Source organism: Castor canadensis, chromosome 16 (genome assembly GCF_047511655.1).
Source record: "Castor canadensis chromosome 16, mCasCan1.hap1v2, whole genome shotgun sequence".
In the NCBI taxonomy this organism is placed as follows: Eukaryota; Metazoa; Chordata; class Mammalia; order Rodentia; family Castoridae; genus Castor; species Castor canadensis.
This window is the reverse complement of record NC_133401.1, coordinates 62,131,322-62,152,833: the sequence shown is the minus strand read 5'-3', so window position 1 is coordinate 62,152,833 and position 21,512 is coordinate 62,131,322. Positions and strand designations below refer to the sequence as shown.

Below are 21,512 nucleotides of genomic sequence, written 5' to 3'. Positions count from 1 at the left end.
TCAGTCCCTGGCTCAGTTATTTGTAAAGGGAAATATGACTAGAATAAATTTTTGAGTAGAATAATTAAATAGCTTAAAAGACAATCCACAAAAATAGGAGAAAATAATTGCAAATCATGTATCCCCGACAAAAGACTTGTATCCAGAATACAAAAAGAATTCTTACAATTCACAATAAAAAGAAAATATGACTTAAAAACATGCTAAGCCAGGCACCAGTAGTTCACGCCTATAATCCTAACTACTCAGGAGGCAGAAATCAGGAGGATCATGATTCCAAGCCAGCCTGAGCAAGTAGTTATCTTGAAAAAACCATCACACATAAAAAAATTACTGGCAGAGGGACTCGAGGTGTAGGCCCTGAGTTCAAACCCCAGTACTGCAAAAAAAAAAAAACAAAACAAGTGAAATTGGTTGAGCATGGTGGCATATGGCTGTAATCCCAGCTATGAGAGAGGTTATAAGTAAGAGGATACTGAAAATGACTAAAGCAAAAAGGACTGGGGGGCATGGCTCAAGTTATAGAGCATCTGCTTAGCAAGTGCAAGAACCTGAGTTCAAACCTCAGAACTGAAAAACAAAAAAATAAAAATCATATTTGCCTTTTTTGGGTAATAAGTGTTTCTCCAGAAAAGATTTACAAATCAGTAAGCACATGAAAAGATAGCAGTGAGATGAGCTCCACAGAACTGCTTCCTAGTGAAACTGCTGTGGCTGGTTGTTACACATACACACACATACACATACACACTTACACACGTACTTATTTTTACACGCATACATATACACTTGTCTGCTTAGAGTCTGGAAATTGTTCTACGGGAATACAGCAAATGAAGAAACATTTATTCAAGAAGAGCTACTCTATCCTGGTAAGAACCGTGGGAGTCTGTAGCCCTGGAGTCAGGACCTCTTACTCCTCCTTTCCCTTTCCTCTCTAGGTGGAGGTGGCCAAGAAAACAGAGTTGTTGGTTCCTTCAGCTCACAGTCAGTGATAGAGTTGCTCACTCTACTAGTTACTTTTCTTATCACTGTGATGAAAATCCTGACACAAACAACTTAAAGAAGGAAAGATTAATTTGGCTCAAGTTTCAGAGGGCTCAGTCCATAGTTACTTGAAAAGGAACAGGGCAAGATATAGCTCCCAAAGACACGACCTCAGTGACTTACTTCTTGTAACCAGATTCCAGTCCTACTTCTCACCATGTCCCAAATAATACCCTCACGCTACAAATCCATCAAGGGATTAATCCATTCATTAGGTCAGAGCCCTCATGATCTAATGGTTTCTGGAAACTCAGCCACAGACACACCCAGCCATGTGCTTCACTAATCTCCTAGGCGGGTTTTTGTTTTGTTTTGTTTTTAGACAGTCTCACTATGTAGCTCAGGCAGGCCTTGAATTTTCTGTGTAGGCCAGGCTGGCCTCAGACTCACATCCTGATCCTCTTGCCTTCATCTCTTGAGTACTGGAGTTACAGACATGTGCTGCCTCTTCCTGGGTATTTTTTAACCCAATCAAGTTGCATTTTAGCTGAAGGAGTTGGACCTTGTAGTCTCCATTGTTTACTTATTTTATCTGATTTCATATTATACTTATAGTCATATTTTAAATATCATTTTGCTATATCTGAATTTTTGTCTGTGTTTAAATACCTGGTACCCATGCAGGATGTATTTAGGTCTTATCTCCTTATTATAAATTTTAATTGAATATGCATATCATTGTCTTAAAATTTCAGGATATTTGCTACAGTTAAGAATCTTTAAGCGGCTATTAGAGTTAGAAAAAATAGCTTTTGTACTATATTGATTTTTATACTTTACTATAAAATGAGTGTAGCCCTATCTATCATATATGTTGCTTTTAGAAATATCAAAATGAAGATGTACAGATTTTTAACAAAGGAAAATAAAAAGGTGGTGGGGGGTGCTTTGAATTCAATTGAATTTGACTACAAACAATTTATGCCTTGGGGCATTGTCAAAAGCAATAAAGCAATGACCCAGCAATTAATAAAGCCCAACAGCTGGATGTAGAGGTAGATAGATTAAGAGAAAGATGAGGAAATCAGGGAGGAGTTGTTCAGGGTTTCTACAATATAAGTCTCCCATTTTTAACAAAAAAAGACAAAACATGCAAAGAAATAGTAACATATGACCCACACTCAGTGTGGAGAGGTGGGGGAAGAGGGACCAGACAACAGAACTTACTTGAAAGGGCCCACATGTCATATTTCACAGATAATTAAAGGAGCTATTATAAATATATTCAAAGAACTTAAGGAGATCATGCTTTTAAAAGTAAAGGAAGGGGGCTGGTGGAATGGCTCAAGCAGTAGAGTGCCTACTTAGCAAGTGTGAGGTCCTGAGTTCAAACCCCAGTACTGCCCAAAATAAATAAATATGAAAATAAAAGAAGGTATAAAGACAATATGCCATCAAATATAGAACAAAGAGATAGAAATTACGTTTATATAAAAACTTAATATAAATTTTGGAATAAAAAGTGTAATAACAGACGTTAAAAATTCTCTAGAGAGTCCTAATAGAAGATTTGAACAGGCAGAAGAATCAGCAAACTTAAAGATAGAAGATTGGAAATTATACAAGTCAAAGAACAGAGCAAGAAAAAGGAATGAAAAAATATGAGTGGAGCCTCAGAGAAATGTGGACCACTATTAAGTGCACCAATAAATGCACATAGGAATACCTGAAGGAGAGAAGAGAAAGTTGAGAAAAAAATTACTTGAAGAAACAATGGTGGAGCTGGGCACCAATGGCTCATGCTTATAATCCTAGCTACAAGGGAGGCTGAAATTGAGAGGATCATAGGCAAATAGTTCATGAGACCCCCCCCCCATCGTCAAAAATAACCACAGCAAAATGGACAGGAGTGTGGCTCAAGCAGTAGAGTGACTGCTTTGCAAGCCCAAAGCCCTGAGTTCAAACCCCAGCCCCACCAAGAAAGAAAGAAAAAAAAGAAAGGCTGAAAACTTTCCAATTTTGCTGAAAAACATTAATCTACACATCTTAAAGTCTCAACAAACTCTAAGAAGAATAACCACAAAGAAGTCCACACCCTAATACATCACACCCTGATACACAGTAATAAAGCTGTTGAAAGCCAAAAAAAAGAGAAATTTTGAAAGAAGCAAAAATATGTCTTGTGACAGACAAGGGAACTTCAAAGAGCTTAGCTTTAACTTCTCAGAAGACATAATGGAAGAGAAAAGGCAGTGTGATAACATTCTAATTGCTGAAAGTACAAAAAAACCTATCAACAAGGCATCATATATCCAGCAAAACTATCTTCCAAAAATGAGATAAAAACATTTCCAGACACACAAAACCAAGAATTTATCTCTAGCAGTGCTGCTTTACAAGAAATACTTAGGAACTTTCTTCAGGAATAAATTTAACCAAAAAGTCTCAAAATTTGTACTCTGAAACTATAAAACATCATTGAAAGAAATTAAAGACCTAAATAAATGGGAAGGCATCCCATGTCCTTAGGTATATAGCAGAAAACTTATTGTTAAGATAGCAGTATTCCCCAAGTTTTGCATTGCAAAAGATGTTTAACATCATTAGTCATTAGGAAATGCAAATCAAAACTGCAGTAAGATTCCTCTTTCCACCTACTGGAATGGTCGAAATTAAAAAGACACACAATAACAATTGTTGGCAGGATTGTGGAGGACTTAAAACCTTCATTCATTGCTGCTGGGATTGTAAAATGGTGTGGCCACTTTGGAAAGCAGACTGGGAATTCCTTAAAAGGTTAAACATAGATTTACCATGTGACCGAACAATTCTACTGCCATGCATATACCCAAAAAATGAAAATTTATGTTCACAAAAAATCTTGTACATGAATTTTCATAGCAGCATTATTCACAGTATGCAAAAAGTAAAAACAATCCAAATGTCTATCTATTCAAACACATTAAACTGGCATCCAATACTGTGGGATATTATTCAGCCATAATGATGAATGGAGTACTCGTACATGCTTCACCAGCATGGATGAACTTTGAAAATGTTGTGCTAAGCGAAAGACTGCATATTGGGCTGAGGATGTTCGCCTGTCATGTGCAAAGCCCTGGCTTCCATCCCAGCACCACAAATCAAAAGCAAGCAAACAAATAAACAAAAAGACTATATACTGTATGATTCCATGTTTATGAAATGTCCAGAACAGGCAAATCCATAGTCAGAAAATAGATTAGCCAATGGCTGGGCAGAGAAGAGAATGGGGTATGCCAGCTAATAGGCTTGGGGTTTCTTTCAGGGATGATGAAAATGTTCTAAAATTAGATGGTGCTGATGGTTGCAGAACTCTGTGAATATATTTAAAACTGTTGAACTGTATACTTTAAAAGAGTGAATTCTGTGTTATGTCAATTATATCTCAATAAAGTGGTTGTAAACAAAAAGAACTAAATACTCAGAGTTTTTATTATTTTTGTTTGTTTGTTTTATTTTGCAGATGATCAAGAAATTTCCAGCCTTAAGTCACAACCAAGTTATAAAGAAGGAACTGGGGTGGATGTACATTCTGTTATTAACTATTTCTTCTTATTTCCCCCCGGAGTGAATGATAACCAAGCATAAGAGGACACTATAGAGACTCATTTTTCATTCTTAAATGGACCATTGCTAATTTTTCATTCACAGTCATCTCTGGGATTAAAGTCCACTTATAAAAGGATTTTGTACCTTGTGGTAAGAGCTTTTCTAGTTTCTAAGAATTGAATGGAGGCATTTTTATTTCTAAGAATCTCTTTTACTTAGATTTAAGTATAAAATGTTTTGATTATTTATCCGTGCCATTTTAAGTCATGATTTTGCTTAGTTTAGTAGAAAGGGAACTACTGTTTCAGAAGCCTCTAATGTGTCAGATACTCCACTTTCACGTCCTGTCCAATGTGCACAACAAACCCAGGACTGAGTGTACTGGTGAGTTCTTAAAACATGAAGAAACAGTTGAGAGAGGCCAATGAGTCACACCATAAGAGGTGGCAGAATCCAGGAAAACCCATGTTCTTTGCTCGATGCTGGGATGCCTTCCAGAGCTTTCCCTTCTAGGCAGGGCAGAGTGGATTCTCTTATCTTTATAGCCTTTATGGCTAAAACTGGAGACTTTGGCTACTCTCGTTCAAGGTTGAGAGTGATTTTCAAAGTACAGTGCATGATGCTGCCCAGCCCAGAACCACACATTTTTCTTACTTATTTTCTTTTGTTTTGCTTTTCTTTACTTTTTTTTGCAGTACTGGGGTTTGAACTCAGGGCCTCACACTCTCTAGGCAGGCACTCTACACTTGAGCCATATACTAATTTTTTTTTGCTTTAGTTATTTTTCAGGTATAGTCTCACATCCTGGACTATGATCCTCTTGGCTGGGACCACAGCCCTGAATATTTGTTGGTTTGCCACCAAAGCCCTGAATATTTTTTGGACTGGCGTTGTACCTCAATTCCCCCAGTCTCCACCTCCTGAGGAACTGGAATTATGGGCATGAGCCACTGTATCCAGCCCATACTCATTTTCCTTTGTTCTAATTTTTCAGCATTTGTTCAGCATCCAACCATGTGTCTAGCCTTGTGTCATTACAAGCCATGTAAAACATGACTGCAACAGATTTTTCAGGAACAGTCCCCGTTCCATCATGTTGGGCTTCTGTTTGCATATCTACACACCTGATCTTTCCCATGAAGTATGCTTGACCTTGAGCTTTCTGAAGGCAGGAACCGTGTCTTGTGCCCACCCATAGCCTGGCCTGGAGGACTCAATGTCATTGGGACAAATGATTAAGCAATTCTTTTGACCAATCCACTAAGAGAGCATGGACTGGTCACTTCGTTGCTCTGTGCCTTCATTGACTCATTTGTAACATGAGGATGAAAGGAGTTTCCATCCCACAGGGCAACTTTGAGAACCCACAAAATAATCCAAGATGCTTAGTCATGGCTGTTACTGTTACTGTTGGAAGTCATTTCAACAGTACGAGACTCACATTCTTCTATGCCTAGAGTGACCCTCCGTCCCTATTACCTTGTGAGTTGGATTTTTGTCTTTCGAAGCAGAACTGAAGGGCATATGGCCCAGCTACATGGAGTTCACTCTACTCTGTTGTGTGACCCTTGGTCTGAGACGCTGGTGATCAGGGAGCCCACACCCAAAGCCTCTCTTCCTGCATAACTTAGGCCAGCTGCTTGCCATGTTCCATGGTTTCTTCAGAGATGAAGGGTAGGCTGTGTTTTGAAATTGTTACTGTTTGGCTTAAAGCAATGCCAGCCAGCTCCTCACCAGGACATCGACTGTAAGCCTCTGAGCCTCTGGCAATGTGTGTATTTGTGTGCAGTGAGTACCTAGATGTATAGGGACCCACAGGGACAATTCTATCCCATTAAGAGAAAGATGGTCTCCAATGGAGACCATTGATCTCCCATGAGATTGTTAACCACAGGGAGTTTTCTGGGCCCTGGCTAATGGGGCTCCCAAGGCACACCCCTCAAATCCTAAAGGGCTTGGGCAGATAGGGCCGGGCTTTCTAAAGAACAGCCCTTTGAAGGAAAGGGCTTCTCTTTGGGCTGACAACTGATTTGTTGGACTCCAGTCCCTTGAGTCAACTTGGAACTTTTTTGGGCACTTTTGTGTCCTATTTCCAGGCTCCTCACAGTTTTCCAAATATGTGCCTTGACACAGTAACTCCCCAAGGGAAATCCCAGCCCTAGATCAGCCATGGCAGGCATGATGTCTAACTACCTTCACCAGGGTCTTCAAAGGCAGACAGCATCCTGCTTGGGCCTGGGGAAAGTGGTCACTGTGTAGTCATGGCTGGCCTCCTTTTGTGCTGTACAAATGCTGTTGGCAGGGCTTCCTAAGAAGCCCTCTTCATGGAGCCAAGTAAGACACAGAGCTGTGGTTGCACAGCCTCAAGAAAGGGGAGTAATGGGAGGCTGACCCTTACCTCACTATTCCCAGCACCCCAGTTCAGAAGTCCTTCCTGTAGCCAGGAATGGCGGTGCATGTCTGTGATCCCAGCCACTTGGGAAGTAGAAACAGGAAGATCATGGGTCCCAGGCCAGTCCAGGCAAAGCTAAAGAGAACCCTATCTCAAAAACAAAATAAAAACAAAAGGGCTAGGGATGTGGTTAGTGGTATAGTGCCTGCCTAGCATACCCAGGGCCCTTGGTTCATTCCCCAACAACAACAACAACAGACACACACACACACACACCACAAAACCTCCTGCCTCATGGAGATCAGGCTTGACCCACTGCCAGGACCAGCTCATGAGCATCCAACCCATGCAGTCGCACAGAGCCACACCCTTTGTCCCAGTGCTCTTCTATCCACATTTTGAAATTGTAAATTTTTGAACAAGGGTCCTGCAATTTCAGTTTGCAGGTCTGCAGATTAGGTAGACATCCCTGTTCATTTCTTTCACTCGTGCAAAGCCTGGCTCCACATCTGACAGTCTTTCTCCTTCCTTTGTAGACAGCAAGTCCTAGCTTGTCCTCCCTAAGTCAAGGTCCTGACAGGGAAATTTTTGAAAACCCAAAAGAGAGGGTGTTGTATTGGGAATATTGCACTTTTCTGCTCAACTGCAGGTGAAAGGACAATGGTTGATGACAGACATGGCAAAATCTCTGCCAGGCCTGATTGAGACTTTCTTGGTTCTGCCCAAGGCTGAATACTGCGATGGAGGCCTCCTACCTCTAGTCCTGGAGCAATTGTCTCCTGCTGTCACATTCCTTAAAGAAGTGTGGGGTAGCCGTATTTCATATGCTCATTTTGAAATTAGTCTTTGGAGTTCATAGCCAAAGCAGGACCCGGGTTCAAGGTTGGACTCTGAGGCCCTGTTGGTATTTAGCATGCCCATTTGCTTGCTATGACATTAGAAAAATCATAATCTCAGAGTAGCCTGAGTTTACTCTTCTGAAAAATGGGTTGCATTCCTCATCATGAGGCTCAGTCCCTTTTCCAAAGCTTTGGCCAGTCAGTTTTGGAGGTAGATAGCCATTAATTCAGCCACATGTCTTGTCTTCTGCTTCTGATCTGTGGGCTGGCAGAGCACATGACCCTGACTAAACAAAATTAAAGTGCTCACTGCCCTTTCTCTGGGGCCACTCAGGAACCGCAGAAGTCTTAGTCTGTTTTCTGTCACTATAACTTAATACCAGAATAAAGGCTTATTCAACTCAAGATTCTGCAGACTGGGAAGGTCAAGGACCTTCTTACTGATGGGGACTTTCTGCAGAGTCCCAAGGCAACGCAGGACATGGTGAGAGAGAGGAAACTTGATCACTTAGGTCTTTCTTCTCCTTTTTCCTCTCCTTCTCCTCCTCTTCCTCTTTTTTTTTGGACTGGACGTTGAACCCAGAGCCTTGTGCTATGAGACCATGCTCCCAGCACTGTTTTGCTTTTTGCCTGGGTCAGCCATGGATCAAGATCTTTCTACCTGTGCCTCCTTCATAGCTGGGATTACAGACATGCCCCACCATGCCTGGCTTTCTTCTTATGAAGTCATGTTCTCATTGGATTAGAGCCCTATCCTGTGGCCTTACTTAACTTTAATTACCTCCCCACCTCCAAATACCGTGATTGGATTGTTTTTACCTTCTTAAGACCTTAAAATGGAATTAAATTTCAGCATGGATTTTGGTGGGGACATTCAAACTATAGCAGGTTGGCCCTTGGATTTTGTCTGGGGGCAGAGTTTGGGGTTTCTAACCCATGTTGTTTTCTTCTGCAGAGCTGTGCTTGGGCACGTGGCTTGGAGCCTGTGGGCACGGCTCCCTGACTCTTGCTGTGGTCCCTAGGACAGGGGAATTCTTGAGGACGTTATTGTCCCCATCACAGAGCACTCTGTGAAATGTATAGGGCATGCTCAGGTCTCAGAAGAAGGCACGCGAGGCAAGTTGGTCAGTACGGGTCCTGTGGGCCTTCGGGGAGCTGAGTAGCTGGGATAATCAGAGCTGCATTATCCCAGCTGGACTTCGATCTGGCCCGGGAAGACCCTTGGGCAGGACTCCGGATTCAGCTTCACCTCTGCTTGGTTTTCATAACCTGCCTCCCTTGACTTTCTGTTTGCCTGAGGGCCTTTAGCATTTTTGGTTTGTATTTTTTTGTGTGTCTTTAGAAACACCTCTCTGTGCTGCAAAATGAGGTGTGGAATAAACACCAGAATTCATTTAAGTCAGCTACACTTTCAGGGCAGGTGCTAGGAATAAACTGAACTGCTTTGCAAAGGCCATGGAAGCAGGAATCCCCCTCAACCCCCCCCCACCCCGCCCAGGGGAACTGGAGGAGAGCTGGGGGTGCAAGGGAGGTAAGGGGTGATCTTGCCACAGACAGCAACACCTCCACCTCATGCCCCAAATGCTCATAGATACTTGCTTATTATATTTATTTATCGGTACTGGGGTTTGAACTCAGGACCTACACCTTGAGCCACTCCACCAGCCCTATTTTAGTAATGGGTTTTTTCGAGATAGTGTCTCAGGGACTATTTGCCCAGGCTAACTTCGAACCACGATCCTCCTGATCTCTGCCTCCTGAGTGTAGCTAGAATTGCAAGTGTGAGCCACCAGCACCCGGCAGCATTTGCTTATTTTTAAAAAATAAATGTAAGGGCATTGAATGCACTTGAAGTCTTTGCAACCTCCCTTGAGATTTTGCTGAATTGACTTCAGTCAAGAGCTGGGAACCAAAAGTGTCTGAAACTCTCATTTTATGGATCTACCAGCAGAGACTTGTTACAAAAGCAATAGTGGCCTACCGGCCCTGAGGCATGGGAGGGATCACACTGCTGGGAAGGCAGGGTACAAGGAGAGTGGAGAGGTGGAGGAAGGGAAGAGGGGAAGCCTGGAGAGGGGTGGGTAGGTCCCAGCTTGCTAGAGTCCTGGATCATGCCCAGATCTTGGTCTAGGTGTGAGTAGACCAGGAGTGCCGAGCTTCCCAGAGGAGTCTGCTCTAAAAATATTCACAGAGCTCCTGGGACCACTTGTGCTTTCAAGGGGGTGGGAGGGGGGACAAGCAAACATTTTTACCCCTGGACCAAGCGCCCATGCCCTTCACCCCATCCCTTGGGCTTTTCAAACCCCTTTCCTCCATGCTGGGTGGCCTCTTAAGGCGGCTGGGTCTCCTTTGCTTCATACTGCGAGGGGTCACCAGTCATAGCCATAGCCTCATCTGGCTTCTTGCTTCATAATGGAAGTAGACCAAGCCATCACCCTCCCTGTCAGAAGAAGAAGCTACATCTCAGTGGGGGCATGACATGCCTCAGGTTACTTGTCCCAGCGAATGGTAGAGTTAGGAGTCAAGGCCAGAGCCGCAAGGCATATGCCCTTGGCACAGGGCGACAGCCTGGCACAAATTGGAAAGCATTCCTGGCAGAATCTAATGGTCTCTCAGAGCTGAGCAGGGCTGGGGTTGGGCCTGTTGGATGGCTGTGCTCATGCTCGCCTGTCTTGTTGGCAGTGGAATCTGGTGTGTGAAGATGACTGGAAGACGCCCCTCACCACCTCCCTGTTCTTTGTAGGCGTGCTCTTTGGCTCATTCGTGTCTGGCCAGCTGTCTGACAGGTAAGGACACTGGGTGAGGAAGGTGGGAGTGGGCCCCTTATCTATTCACTGTCTATCCTGGGTTTGGACTAAATGAATTCCTGGTGTTTCTGCACAGAGAGGGGGAGTACTCTTAGGTCACTGAGTCAGTGATAGGAGGAGCACTGATGTCTCCTATTCATCCTGCCCCGTAGCACTCTAGTCTGGACCCACTTTTATTCCGGTCTCCCAACCTGTACTCCAAGGCTTTGGTTTGAAGGGCACCTGACCCTACCGGAAAGTGGAGTCCTTATGCCACAAATCCCTTGACAGAACACAATGCTACCATCACCTTTGTCCCCCGCTCCACCCCCAACTCTCATGAGTTGTGTAGGGAGCAGGGAGAGGACATCAGCCAGAGCTAGGCCAGACAGTGAGCACTAGCTATGCACTCCCTGGGCCTGAAGGTTGGGCCTTTGCTGAACCCTGGGGCCGCAGAGCTGACCCTAGTTGGCTCTGGGCTTCCTGAAATTCAGAGGCTGCAGGAGACGGCATTGCAGTACTCCAGATATGCTCCACTGGCCCCAAATGTTCTGTGGTGGCCAGAGAAGGTTGGAGTGCTAAATTACAGTGTTGGGAGGGCTTCCCAGAGGAATGTCTGTCCCTCCCCCAGCATCAAAGTCTAGTGGGAAGCCAGGAGTGGTGGCCCATGCCTGTCACCCCACACTCAGGAGGTGGAGACAAGTGGATTGCAAGCTTTAGACTAGCTTGGGTTGTGTTAGCAAGACCCTGTCTCAAAAAAATAAATAAATAAAAATAGCACAGCCAGGCACCAGTGGCTCATGCCTATAATCCTAGCTACTTAAGAAGAAGAGATTAGGAGAATCATGGTTTGAAGCCAGCTCCAGACAAATAGTTTGAGAGACCCAATCCTGAAAAAACCCATCACAAAAGAAGTGTGGTGGAGTGGCTCAAGAAGTAAGAGCGCCTGCCTAGCAAACATGAGGCCCTGAGTTCAAACCCCAGTGCTGCAATTAATTAAGTAAGTAAGTAACACAAACCCAGTGGAATATTGAGACAATGGCCTGACCCTTTAGTTTTGAAAAATGGGATTAGGGCCTGTTCTGATCCTACCTGTGCTCCATCCTGGCGATTGGTCACTGCCAGAATGTGAAATTAGCCCTTACACCAACTATAGTGTCACTAACAGGATGACTGAGAGCAACACCTTCTGTAGAGCAGTGGTTTACAAGTTTAGTTACACCTTACACTCTTCTGGCAAACTTTTAAAAATCCCAATACCCAAACTGCATCCCAGACAAAGAGATTCTCAAGAAGTGGAGTGGCAGCCAGACGCAGTGGCTCATACCTGTAATTCCAGCTATGAGGGAAACAAATAGGAGGACCACAGCTGAGACATTCAGACATAAATACCGACCCTATTAAAAAAAAAAAAAAAAGAAAAAAACAAATAGCTACAGCAAGCGGGGCACCAGTGGCTCATGCCTGTAATCCTAGCTACTTGGGAGGTAGATTGGGATGATTGTGATTCCAGGCTAGTCAGGCAAAAAACATTTGCAAGATCCCATTTCAACAGGGAAAAGTCTTGGCATGGTGTCAGGCGCCTGTCATTCCAGCAACTATGGGAAGCTTAAAATAGGAGAATCACAGTTCAGGCTGGCCTGGTCAAAAAGTGAGACCCTATCTCCAAAACAACCAGAGCAAAAGCGGCTGAAGGCATGGCTCAAGAGGTAGAGTGCCTGCCCAAAAAGTTCAAGGCCCTGAGTTCAAATTCTAGTACCACCAAAAAAAGGTACAGTAACATCAGTACAGATGGTCCTTGACTTACCATGGGGTTGTGTCCCAATAAACTCACCCTACATTGAAAATATCTTAAGTCGAAAGTACACCTAACACTGAATATCATAGCTTAGCACACTGTAAGGCACTGGCTGTTTCCTATTGTGGTCTCATGACGCCTGGGGTCCTTAGCTCACTGATATTGCCCAACACTGAAAGACAGTTCACACTGCACATCCTTGCCCTGGGAAAAGATCCAAATAAGAAGTAAGGTTGTACTGAATGTTTATCACTTTTGCACCATGGTAAAGTAAAAAAAAAAAAATTCTGAGTCAGGAACTGTTAGTATATTTTTTAAGCTCTGAGGCAATTCTAAGTGCAGCCAAGGTTAAAAACCACTGCCCTCAGCCAGTGGTTGAGTGGGTGGCTCATGCCTATAATCCTAGCTATTTGGGAGGCAGAGATCTGAAGGATCTTGGTTCGAGACCAGCCCAGGCAAATAGTTCTTGAGACCTCGTTTCTAAAATACCAGAGCCAAATGGATTGGAGGTCTGACACAAGCTGTGGAGTGCCTCCTTTGAAAGTGCAAAGCCTTGAGTTCAAACTCCAATCCTACCAAAACCAAAGAAAACCAAAACAAAACAAAAACCCACTACCTTTGATGGATTTTTGGTTCTGGGTTTACAAAATTCCCATGTTGCTCTTCTAAGAAGTATCTGTAATCTGTGCTGTACCCCCTTTCCAGAAGTGTGATGGCAGCTTCTACCTGTGGCTCACTCTATAGAGCAGATTTCCACGTGGTCTTTGCATAATCTGCTCAGTGTTTTTTGAGATAAGGGGTCTGCACAGGAAGCTTAGAATCACAAAATGTAGTGGGCAGGTGGGTGTCAGAGGCCTCACCTGGGAGGAAGCTGGGAGGAGGTGTCAGGTTGAAAATCTGTCTGAGCTCTGAGAGTGCAGTGATGTGCAGCTTGCCACACACCCTGAGTTACCACCTTGCTGCTACCTGTACATCTCATGTTTTATGTTATGTTGTGTTCCATAGGTTTGGCAGGAAGAACATTCTCTTTGCAACCATGGCTGTGCAAACTGGATTCAGCTTTCTGCAGATTTTCTCTATCAACTGGGAGATGTTCACTGTGCTATTTGTTATAGTGGGCATGGGCCAGATCTCCAACTATGTCGTGGCCTTCATACTAGGTAGGAATGGATTCTGAAACACAGGGTTCCTCCCTTCAACCCTCTGAAAGGCCAGGAAGGAGGAGCCACTGGGCTGTGTCTCTAAAGTTCCATAAAGCTCAGACAAATGTATGTTGGGGAAGGATCTGCAGCCATGGGCTCCTTGAGCCAGTTAAAGTGGGTGGGTTCCCCCAGAGAGTCAGCTGTGTGCTGGGCTCTGAAATATGACCAGCAAATAGGAGATAGAGCTGGTAAGAACCAGCACACAATAACTGACACACACTCTCAGGAGCACAGGACTTGTGAGAGCCCAGAAGAGGGGGTCCTGGAGGAGACACAGCCCAGGAATGTCTTTGATCTGAGCTGTAAAGTCTTAAGGCTCCTGCCTGGTAACCTAGGAAGGGATTTAGGGTAATTGGTGTGGTGGGTACACAAGCAAGAAAGGCACTTGCTTGATGGAGAAATTCAGTGCTAGATCTGGCCCTGCCAGAGTCAGAGCCCACCCCTCAGAGAATATCAGCTCTTGCAGGGTGAGCACTGTGCTCTGCTAGCAGTCCTTCTGCTGATAGGCTACTGCTAGGAGTGTCTTTCTGGAGGAGGAAGAGCCATCAGCTACCATGCTTGAGGAGGCCCCAGAGCACTCTCCAGCTTTTCTGGGAAGGAACTAAGGTGAGCTCAGGCAAGTTGACCAGGGTCATCCTTAGGAGTGGGAGCCCCCAGGGCACTCTCTGAGCCCCCTCCCCACATGGGGAAGAGACGACAAAACAGACAGCAACTATCATCGCTAATGTGATCACTCTGCTTGGCTCAGCACTGTACCAGTTTATCACTGTTGTCCCAGTGTCATTATTAATAGTCCCTCTAACAGAAGTATAACAGTCCTTCTCTCAAAAGCCTGCATCTGGTTAGGTGACTGGTCGCTTTCAAGAGCCTGACTCATTGTCTCTGGAGATGTGGTGTTCTGCTGGTCAAAGGCAACAGCATCACGTTGTGTTCTGTCAGGTTGCCAAGATGGGGTTGTTCAAATTCTATTTCCTTAATTTTTGGTGAAGAGCCACTTGCCATGGGTCCAACCTTAGTGTCCTGGGAGGCAGGAGGGAGAAAAAGGGGTAGAGAGAGCACATGTGAAAGCCACATGTTCCTAGCAGATAGCACATTTTCAGCAGTGTGAGAAATCAGGGAGGAGGGGGGGCTTTTCTTCTCCTTTCAGGGGAAAGATCTTTCTTTAAGATCATTTGTAATGCTGGGCATAGTGGTTCACTCCTGTAATTCCAGCAGCCAGGAGGCTGAGGCAGGAGGATCTTGAGTTCAAGGCCAGCCTGGGATACATAGCAAGATCTCAAGCAAAACAAACAAACAAACAAAAACCCAAAGCAAAAAAAAGAAAAGGAAAGATTGCTTATGTAGCAGACACAGGAAAGAGGCAACAGGCCGTGGTACTGGAAACTAGAGAGAGGAGGGACCTGGCGCAGAAATTGTAACTTCCTTATGCCCAATGTCTCCAGTGACACAGAGGGCTCTTGGGCATCACAAAGCCTGTGATTCTCCAGTTCTAAAGCCCCAGGATCCATCCTTGTAGTGACCTTTCCAATTCCTGAAAAGCTCAACACACATGGCTCCACTCAGGCCACCCCAGAAACTAAACAGGCCTCCCCAAACAAGTGACTGTGCCCTAGATCAGCAGACCCTATCACAAGAGGACCTGAAGGACGCTTGGGGATGGAAGGATAGGGAGTCATAGTGAAGTCAGAACCGCCTTTTTACTAGGATTGGAAGCGAGGTAAGATCTGTGCCAGACTGTGGCACCCCCAGATTCTGTGGCATGAGACCTGCCTCTTCAGGAGCTTCTCCTATGAGAGTGGACGAGCACACCCCAGGCTCCTGAGAATAGGTCTGCTCTGCTGGCCTTGGCACTTCTATGTGCTGTCTTTCCTACTCCCCATGTGGCTGAGAAGAGTAAGAGAGCCAGGCCAAGAGTCAGACTAAGCCTACATGTGTCACACCAGCGATCAGTGGGCCAAACGCTGGGGGCAGACAACTTCCTGTCGGCACAGGTCTACACCTCTTGTTCTAAGGGGATCTGCAAGGACTTGCTAACTTTGGGTCTTGGTATGAACCTTGGGTCTTGGTATGAACTCTGAAAGTTTCAGAGTGTCTCTGAACCCAGAGCAGCTGAACTCCCCTGGTAGGCACCTGAGGTGGGAGGACACAGTGCAAGGACAAGGTGGCTGCTGGCTCCCACAGCACAACAGCGCTCTCTGGTGTTGCAGGACTAACATAGCCAAATTCCAGGGTTTATTTCATTTTTATTCATTTTACTTTTTTCCTTTGATCTGAATTGAAACCAAGCAGCATTTACTTGACAAAAGTAAACCAAAGGGTGGAGCCTTGGCCAATAAATTCTGTCTGTCCCTGCACGTTTGTCTTTTGGTTCTCGGGAAGGGTAGGCTAGGCTTTTAATGATAATCTAAAGCTTTGGAGTCTTCCCATTAACTCAGGAAGCTGAATTACACTCAAAGCACTATTATGCTGCTTTATAAAAATCATCACTTGCCAGAGCCATAAAAATTTTAAAAAGGCAAGGAAAACTTAATGCTACCCAATGCAACATAAAGTGGATGCTTCCGCAGTCATGGTGCTGCCAGAATGATGCTGGTTTAGGAGGCATTCACACTCAGGGCCAAAGACACTAACTTTCCCCACACCCTAGCTCCCCCACAATCTCCCACTGCTTCTCAACAACAATGCCCTCAACTTGCCCACAGGCTTCTGGGTAAAAGGCCAGAAGCATCCTCTTTTCATGCCCCATAACTAACTGCTTACGGGTTTCCTGCAGGAAAAGTTAATGCCTCCTGTCTTGACAGATTCACTGGTTCAGTATTTTCTAGTACCTCTAATATCAGCCTCTCATTTGATATTTCTTTGAACGTGCTGAGCCACTTAAAGCCTTGGTTCTTCTGATTTCTAGATGTTTCCCTTTTGATAAGTATGTAACTGATGGCATCTTCCTTTATAACTTTTGCTACCAGGAAGCTTGGCAAATTTGAAATTTAAGTACATCTATTTTGCAGCTTCAAATGTCCACATAATTAATTTTGTTTTTTGCAGTGCTGGAATCAAATCCAGGACCTCATGAGTACTAGTAAAGTGCTCTCTCATGAGCTACATCTCAGCAACTAAAGTGTTTTTAAATTGAAATATAATTTGTCTTAATCTACTTGAGTGAGATGCTATCACAAAATATCATAGGTGGGGTGACTTGAACAAGAAAATTTCATTTTCCATGGTTCTGGAGAATAAAATCTAAGATCAAGTTGCCAGAGAGGATGGGATCTGGTAAGGGGTCTCCCCCTGGGTTGCACATGGCTGCCTCCTCCCTGTGTAGTCACATGGCTTTTTCTTAGTGCAACTAGAGAGAGACACAGAGAGGGAAAGAGAAGAGAAAAGAGTTCATGAAGCAGGACTTAGGTGTTTCTTCTTATAAAAACAGCAATCTTATCAGATCAGGGCTTTGCTCTTTTTTTTTTTTTTTGCGGTACTGAGGTTTGAACTCAGGGCCTACACCTTGAGCCATTCCGCCAGCACTTTTTTGTGATGAGTTTATTCAAGATAGGGTCTCGCAAACTATTTGTCTGGGCTGGCTTTGAACTGAAATCCTCCTGATCTCTGCCACCTGAGTAACTAGGATCACAGCGTGAACCACTGGCACCTGCCAGGACCTCACTCTTAAGACTACTTACCCTTAATTTCTCCCTTACTTTAAATACAGCCACACTGGGGGTTAGGACTTCAAGTATAAATAATAGGAAGGACATATTCAGTCCGAAATAATAGCTTTACATAACACGATTCACTCTTAAAGTGTCCAATTCAGTGGTGTTTTGCAAAGTGGATTGTAATCATCAACTCAAGCTCCATAACATTTTCATCATCCCCAAAAGAACCCTCCACCCATTAGCAGTCATTGCCCTCTTCCCCTATCCCCCGACAACCACCAATCTACTTCCTGTCTCTATGGATTTGCCTGTTCTGGACACTTCATACAAATGGAATCATCCTTTGAGACTGGCTTCTGTCATTTAATGTTCTCAAGAGTGATCCATGTTGCAATATGAATCAATATTCCATTGTATGAACTCTACACCTTTTGGTCATGTATTCATCAGTCAGCGGACATCAGGGTCATTTCTACTTCAGGGCTGTTGTGAATACTGCTGCTATGAGCATCTGAGTGTAAGTTTTTGTGTGGATATGGCTTCAGCCCTCTTCGGTATATGCCTAGAACTGGAATTTCTGGGTCATATGGTAACTCGATGCTCATCCTTTTGAGGAACTGCCAGATTATTTTCAAAGTGATCAGCTATTTTAATTCTTAAAAAAAAAACACCTAATTTATTGTACAAAATAATAGGTTTTGGGATGAGATTTCCACACATGCATAAAATCTGCTTTGATCTTATTCACTCCCTATCTCCCTCCCTTGTTCCCCTCCTCTTCTTCTTCTGCTCCCCTCCCCTCCCAACCAGTCCTCCCTTTGTTTTTTTGTTTTGTTTTGGTGGTTCTGGGATTTGAACTCAGGGCCTCATGCTTGCTAGGCAGGTGCTCTTACAGCTTGAACCACCCCACCTGCCTCACTTTTCTTTGTATTTTACTTTCACCTTTCATGTTACCATTGTTTTTTTTTGTTTGTTTGTTTGTTTTTGCGGTACTGGGGTTTGAACTCATGTCCTGCACCTTGAGCCACTTGCCACTCCACCAGTCCTGTTTAGTGATGGGTTTTTTTTTAGATAGGGCCTGGTGAACTACTATTTACTCAGGCTGGCTTTGAGCCATGACCCTCCTGATCTTTGCCTCCGGAGTAGCTGAGATTACAGGCATGAGCCACCAGCACCTGCCTATGTTTTATTGTATTTAAATTATAAACTGCCTTAAAATCTTCAAAGGCTGAATGGAGGGATAAGTAGGAAAACATGTTCAAAAGTTGCTGGAGTCCCTTGTTTGCACTGTGCAGAATAAGAGAAGAAGCAGGAGGACCCATGCAGGAGCAAGGACTCACTCCTATCAACTCACAGGGAGCTAGCTCACTGTCTGATTGGGAAGAGGACATTGGTAGATAACATTGGTGGGTATAAGCAGAGATAGAAAAGGTTACTTCTGACTAGACTGTTCGATGAAGATTTGTGGAGAAGACAGGGGAAGCCCTGAGCAGAAGATCCTCTATTAGTTTGATGAGATTTCTGAGCATTTTCAGGAGAACAAAGGGTCTTCCCTTTTTTCCCTGAAATCCCTTTAGGTCAAAGGCATTGTACTTTCTTTCATCCCCCTGCCACCTGCACACTTCAGGATAAAGCGATAAATGGTTCCTGAGCATCTCCCATGTGCCAGTCACACTGCTAGGTGATTGGCAACATTACCAGTTCTCACATCCGTAACTCCATGAAGCAGGACTCATGAAAGTCCCTCTAGTAGGGACTTAGCCAAAAGCCCTTGCTCTTTCCCTGTGCCTGATGGAAAGCCCTCCCCCTGTATCTCAGCAGCTGTATGTCTCAGTTCCATTTCCTGCTGCAGGTTCCTTTGTCATTCATGGAGGTGCACAAGCCCTGGCCTCCATGTGAAATGTGCCTAGTGATTCTTGAGACTGATTAGCAAAGAAGAGCCTGATTTACATGGACAGGAGCCTGTCAGATGGAGGTGACAGCTAATGGACACACTCTCCTAGGGCTCCTCAGGCCCTCATCCTGGCCAGGACATGGCTTTTGGCATGGATGTCAGAGTTTCACTCTCAGGGGACACTCAGAGGCCAACCAGACCAAGTCCAGTTAGGCTTTGTCCTAGGAGCAAAAACCTACAGGCCAGAGAAGGAAGGATGAGGTCCCCAATAAGCGGGGCCAGGAGGCACCACTGGCACCTGTCTCACTGCCAGGTGAACACCGGAAAAGCCTGTGACAGCTGCAGGCCATGAGGGATCTGCAGGACTTGGACTCCTCTCCTAGTGATCCCCAGAGGGCACTGGTTGGCCTCTAGTCTGGTTAACCAGACTGGGAAGGGAAAATGCAAATTCTTGCTTCTGAAGGGGCATGGGGTTAGGGGGTGCACAGCCTCACCCATCTTTCCTTGTGTCTCCACTAAAATCTCAATTTAAGGATCGCTTTAAAGGACCAAGGCTTTGTCCCGGGTGACATTTTTCTTGAAGACCAGACTAGAACCCTCAGGTGAAACAGATATGGTTTAAATCCTGGCCACAACACTTGTTAGAGATGACTGAATTTAGGCATGTGGACTTAACTCTTTAAGTTTCAGCTGAGTATGTATAAAATAGGAACAACTCTAGTTCTTATATAATTATTGTGAAGAATCAAAGAGATAATATATTTAAGCACTTAGAGTAGAATGTGGCTCAAAGCACCAACTCAGCAAAGTGCTAGCTGTGAAGCTGATGGTCAAGTTTAAGGAAGGATGGTTGCCTAAGAGTTAAGAGTGCAACTGGTGGAACAGCTCGAGTGGTAGAGGGCTTGCCTAGCAGGCATGAGGCCCTGAGTTCAAACCCCAAAAGAGTTAGAGTGCAGAAGGTAGTTCTTCTAACAAAATTTGTGTTTCTACCATCCATGTTGTTCCACAGGAAGGGACAAAGATTGGTTTACAAAGCTTCTGTTCCCCACAGGTCTTCTGCAAGGTTATAACAACTCTGTTCTGGTCTAAAATCCAAGTGTAAAGAAAGACTGTCCAGGAGCCAGAGGTGCAACTTCTTTCTCTTTATCAAGGTTATGAAGGCATAAGGAGTAATCCTCAGGCTTCATAATTCTATAAGAGTCTCACTTGGTCCTGTGCACTTTAACAAATTCTCTACTACTGTTCTTCTTAATTTAGGAATTAAATTAATTAATTTTAGGAATAAAGCACCCTGAATTCATAGTCATATCATAACCATAGCCAGAGTTCAGGAATTAGGGCATGGTGAAAGATAATTCACAAAGCAAGAAAAGAGCAGGAAACAGCATTCATGATCCTCAAAGAAGTCAAGCCCCATCTTGGAAATGAGTTTATAGGCCCTGGGGGGCTAGGGCTATGGTGTGCACTGTGGGATGCAAGAGGCCCTCTCTATCAGTCTGGCTTTTTAAATAGTTGCTCAAGAGGGAACAACTGAGGCAGGCCGCTCAGTTCTGATAAGGGAGGGAGAATGAATGGGTGGGTGGGACAGGAACAGGTAGGATCTGGGAATGGGAGACCAGCAGAAGTGATAATATGGCTGCTTCTCTGGAGTTAATTCCTTGACCTGTGCTGGGGACTAAGAACTCTCTCTAGAAAGCTAAGCTAAATGACGCTGGAATTGTCTGTGTTGCATTTTCTGGGCTACTTCTCTGTAGTGTGGGCAGATCTCATAAAAAAGGCAGATCCATGGCGGTTGACCACATCTCTGTCCCTGAGGCAGAGGACCCAGAGCAAACTCTGGGAAGGGCCTGGAGCTCTGTGACAAGAGGAGCTTGTGCTTGGGCTCCCTGCCTCGAGAAAGAGCTTGAGGGACAGGCAGCATCTCTGGGAGACCTGGTGCCAAGTGATCCACTGTGGCCCTATGCAGAGCAGGTGCCCTCAGCTGCCAGCCGACCTTTCCTAAACAGTGCCAACCTCCTGCAGTCTTGGCCTTTGTACTGGGTGTGTGGCCTGCTCCAGGAATGTCGCCTACAAGGACAGCAGAACAGCTCCTTCTTTTCTGTCTGGGTCTGACAGGACTGACTTTGCCTGGGGCAGATCCCTAGGCACAGTGAGGCTGTGGGGGAAGTGATTCCTGGTGTTGGGGACCTGCTCTGGGCATGGCCAGAGCCAACTGGCTGCTATTTATTATGTTTCAGGACTCAAGGGGGGGCAGGGAGTCCTAACTGCTAGGAAACTGTGAACATGCCACAGTTTCCTGACGGGCCAATGTCTGTTTACTTACAGTTGAGAGTTGTGGAGCAGGCTAACCACACCCTTACCCCACCCAGC

General features: G+C 44.7%; 1 protein-coding gene across 7 annotated transcripts in view; it reads left to right on the top strand.

The window, feature by feature from the left end:
* The window catches only part of Slc22a4 (solute carrier family 22 member 4), a 67,343-nt gene that overhangs the window by 12,743 nt on the left and 33,088 nt on the right, over positions 1–21,512 (top strand). For 2 of the 7 annotated variants that reach the window (XM_074057222.1, XM_074057221.1), the window contains exons 2-3: positions 10,492–10,595; positions 13,399–13,553. In XM_074057222.1, the coding sequence (XP_073913323.1) occupies positions 10,492–10,595; positions 13,399–13,553 (259 nt within the window). Of the gene's footprint in view, positions 1–4,492; positions 4,729–5,356; positions 6,253–6,285; positions 8,294–10,491; positions 10,596–13,398; positions 13,554–14,155; positions 14,202–21,512 lie in introns of those variants that run through there. The other 5 variants (XM_074057224.1, XM_020161343.2, XM_074057223.1 and 2 more) reach the window with 5 other exon arrangements.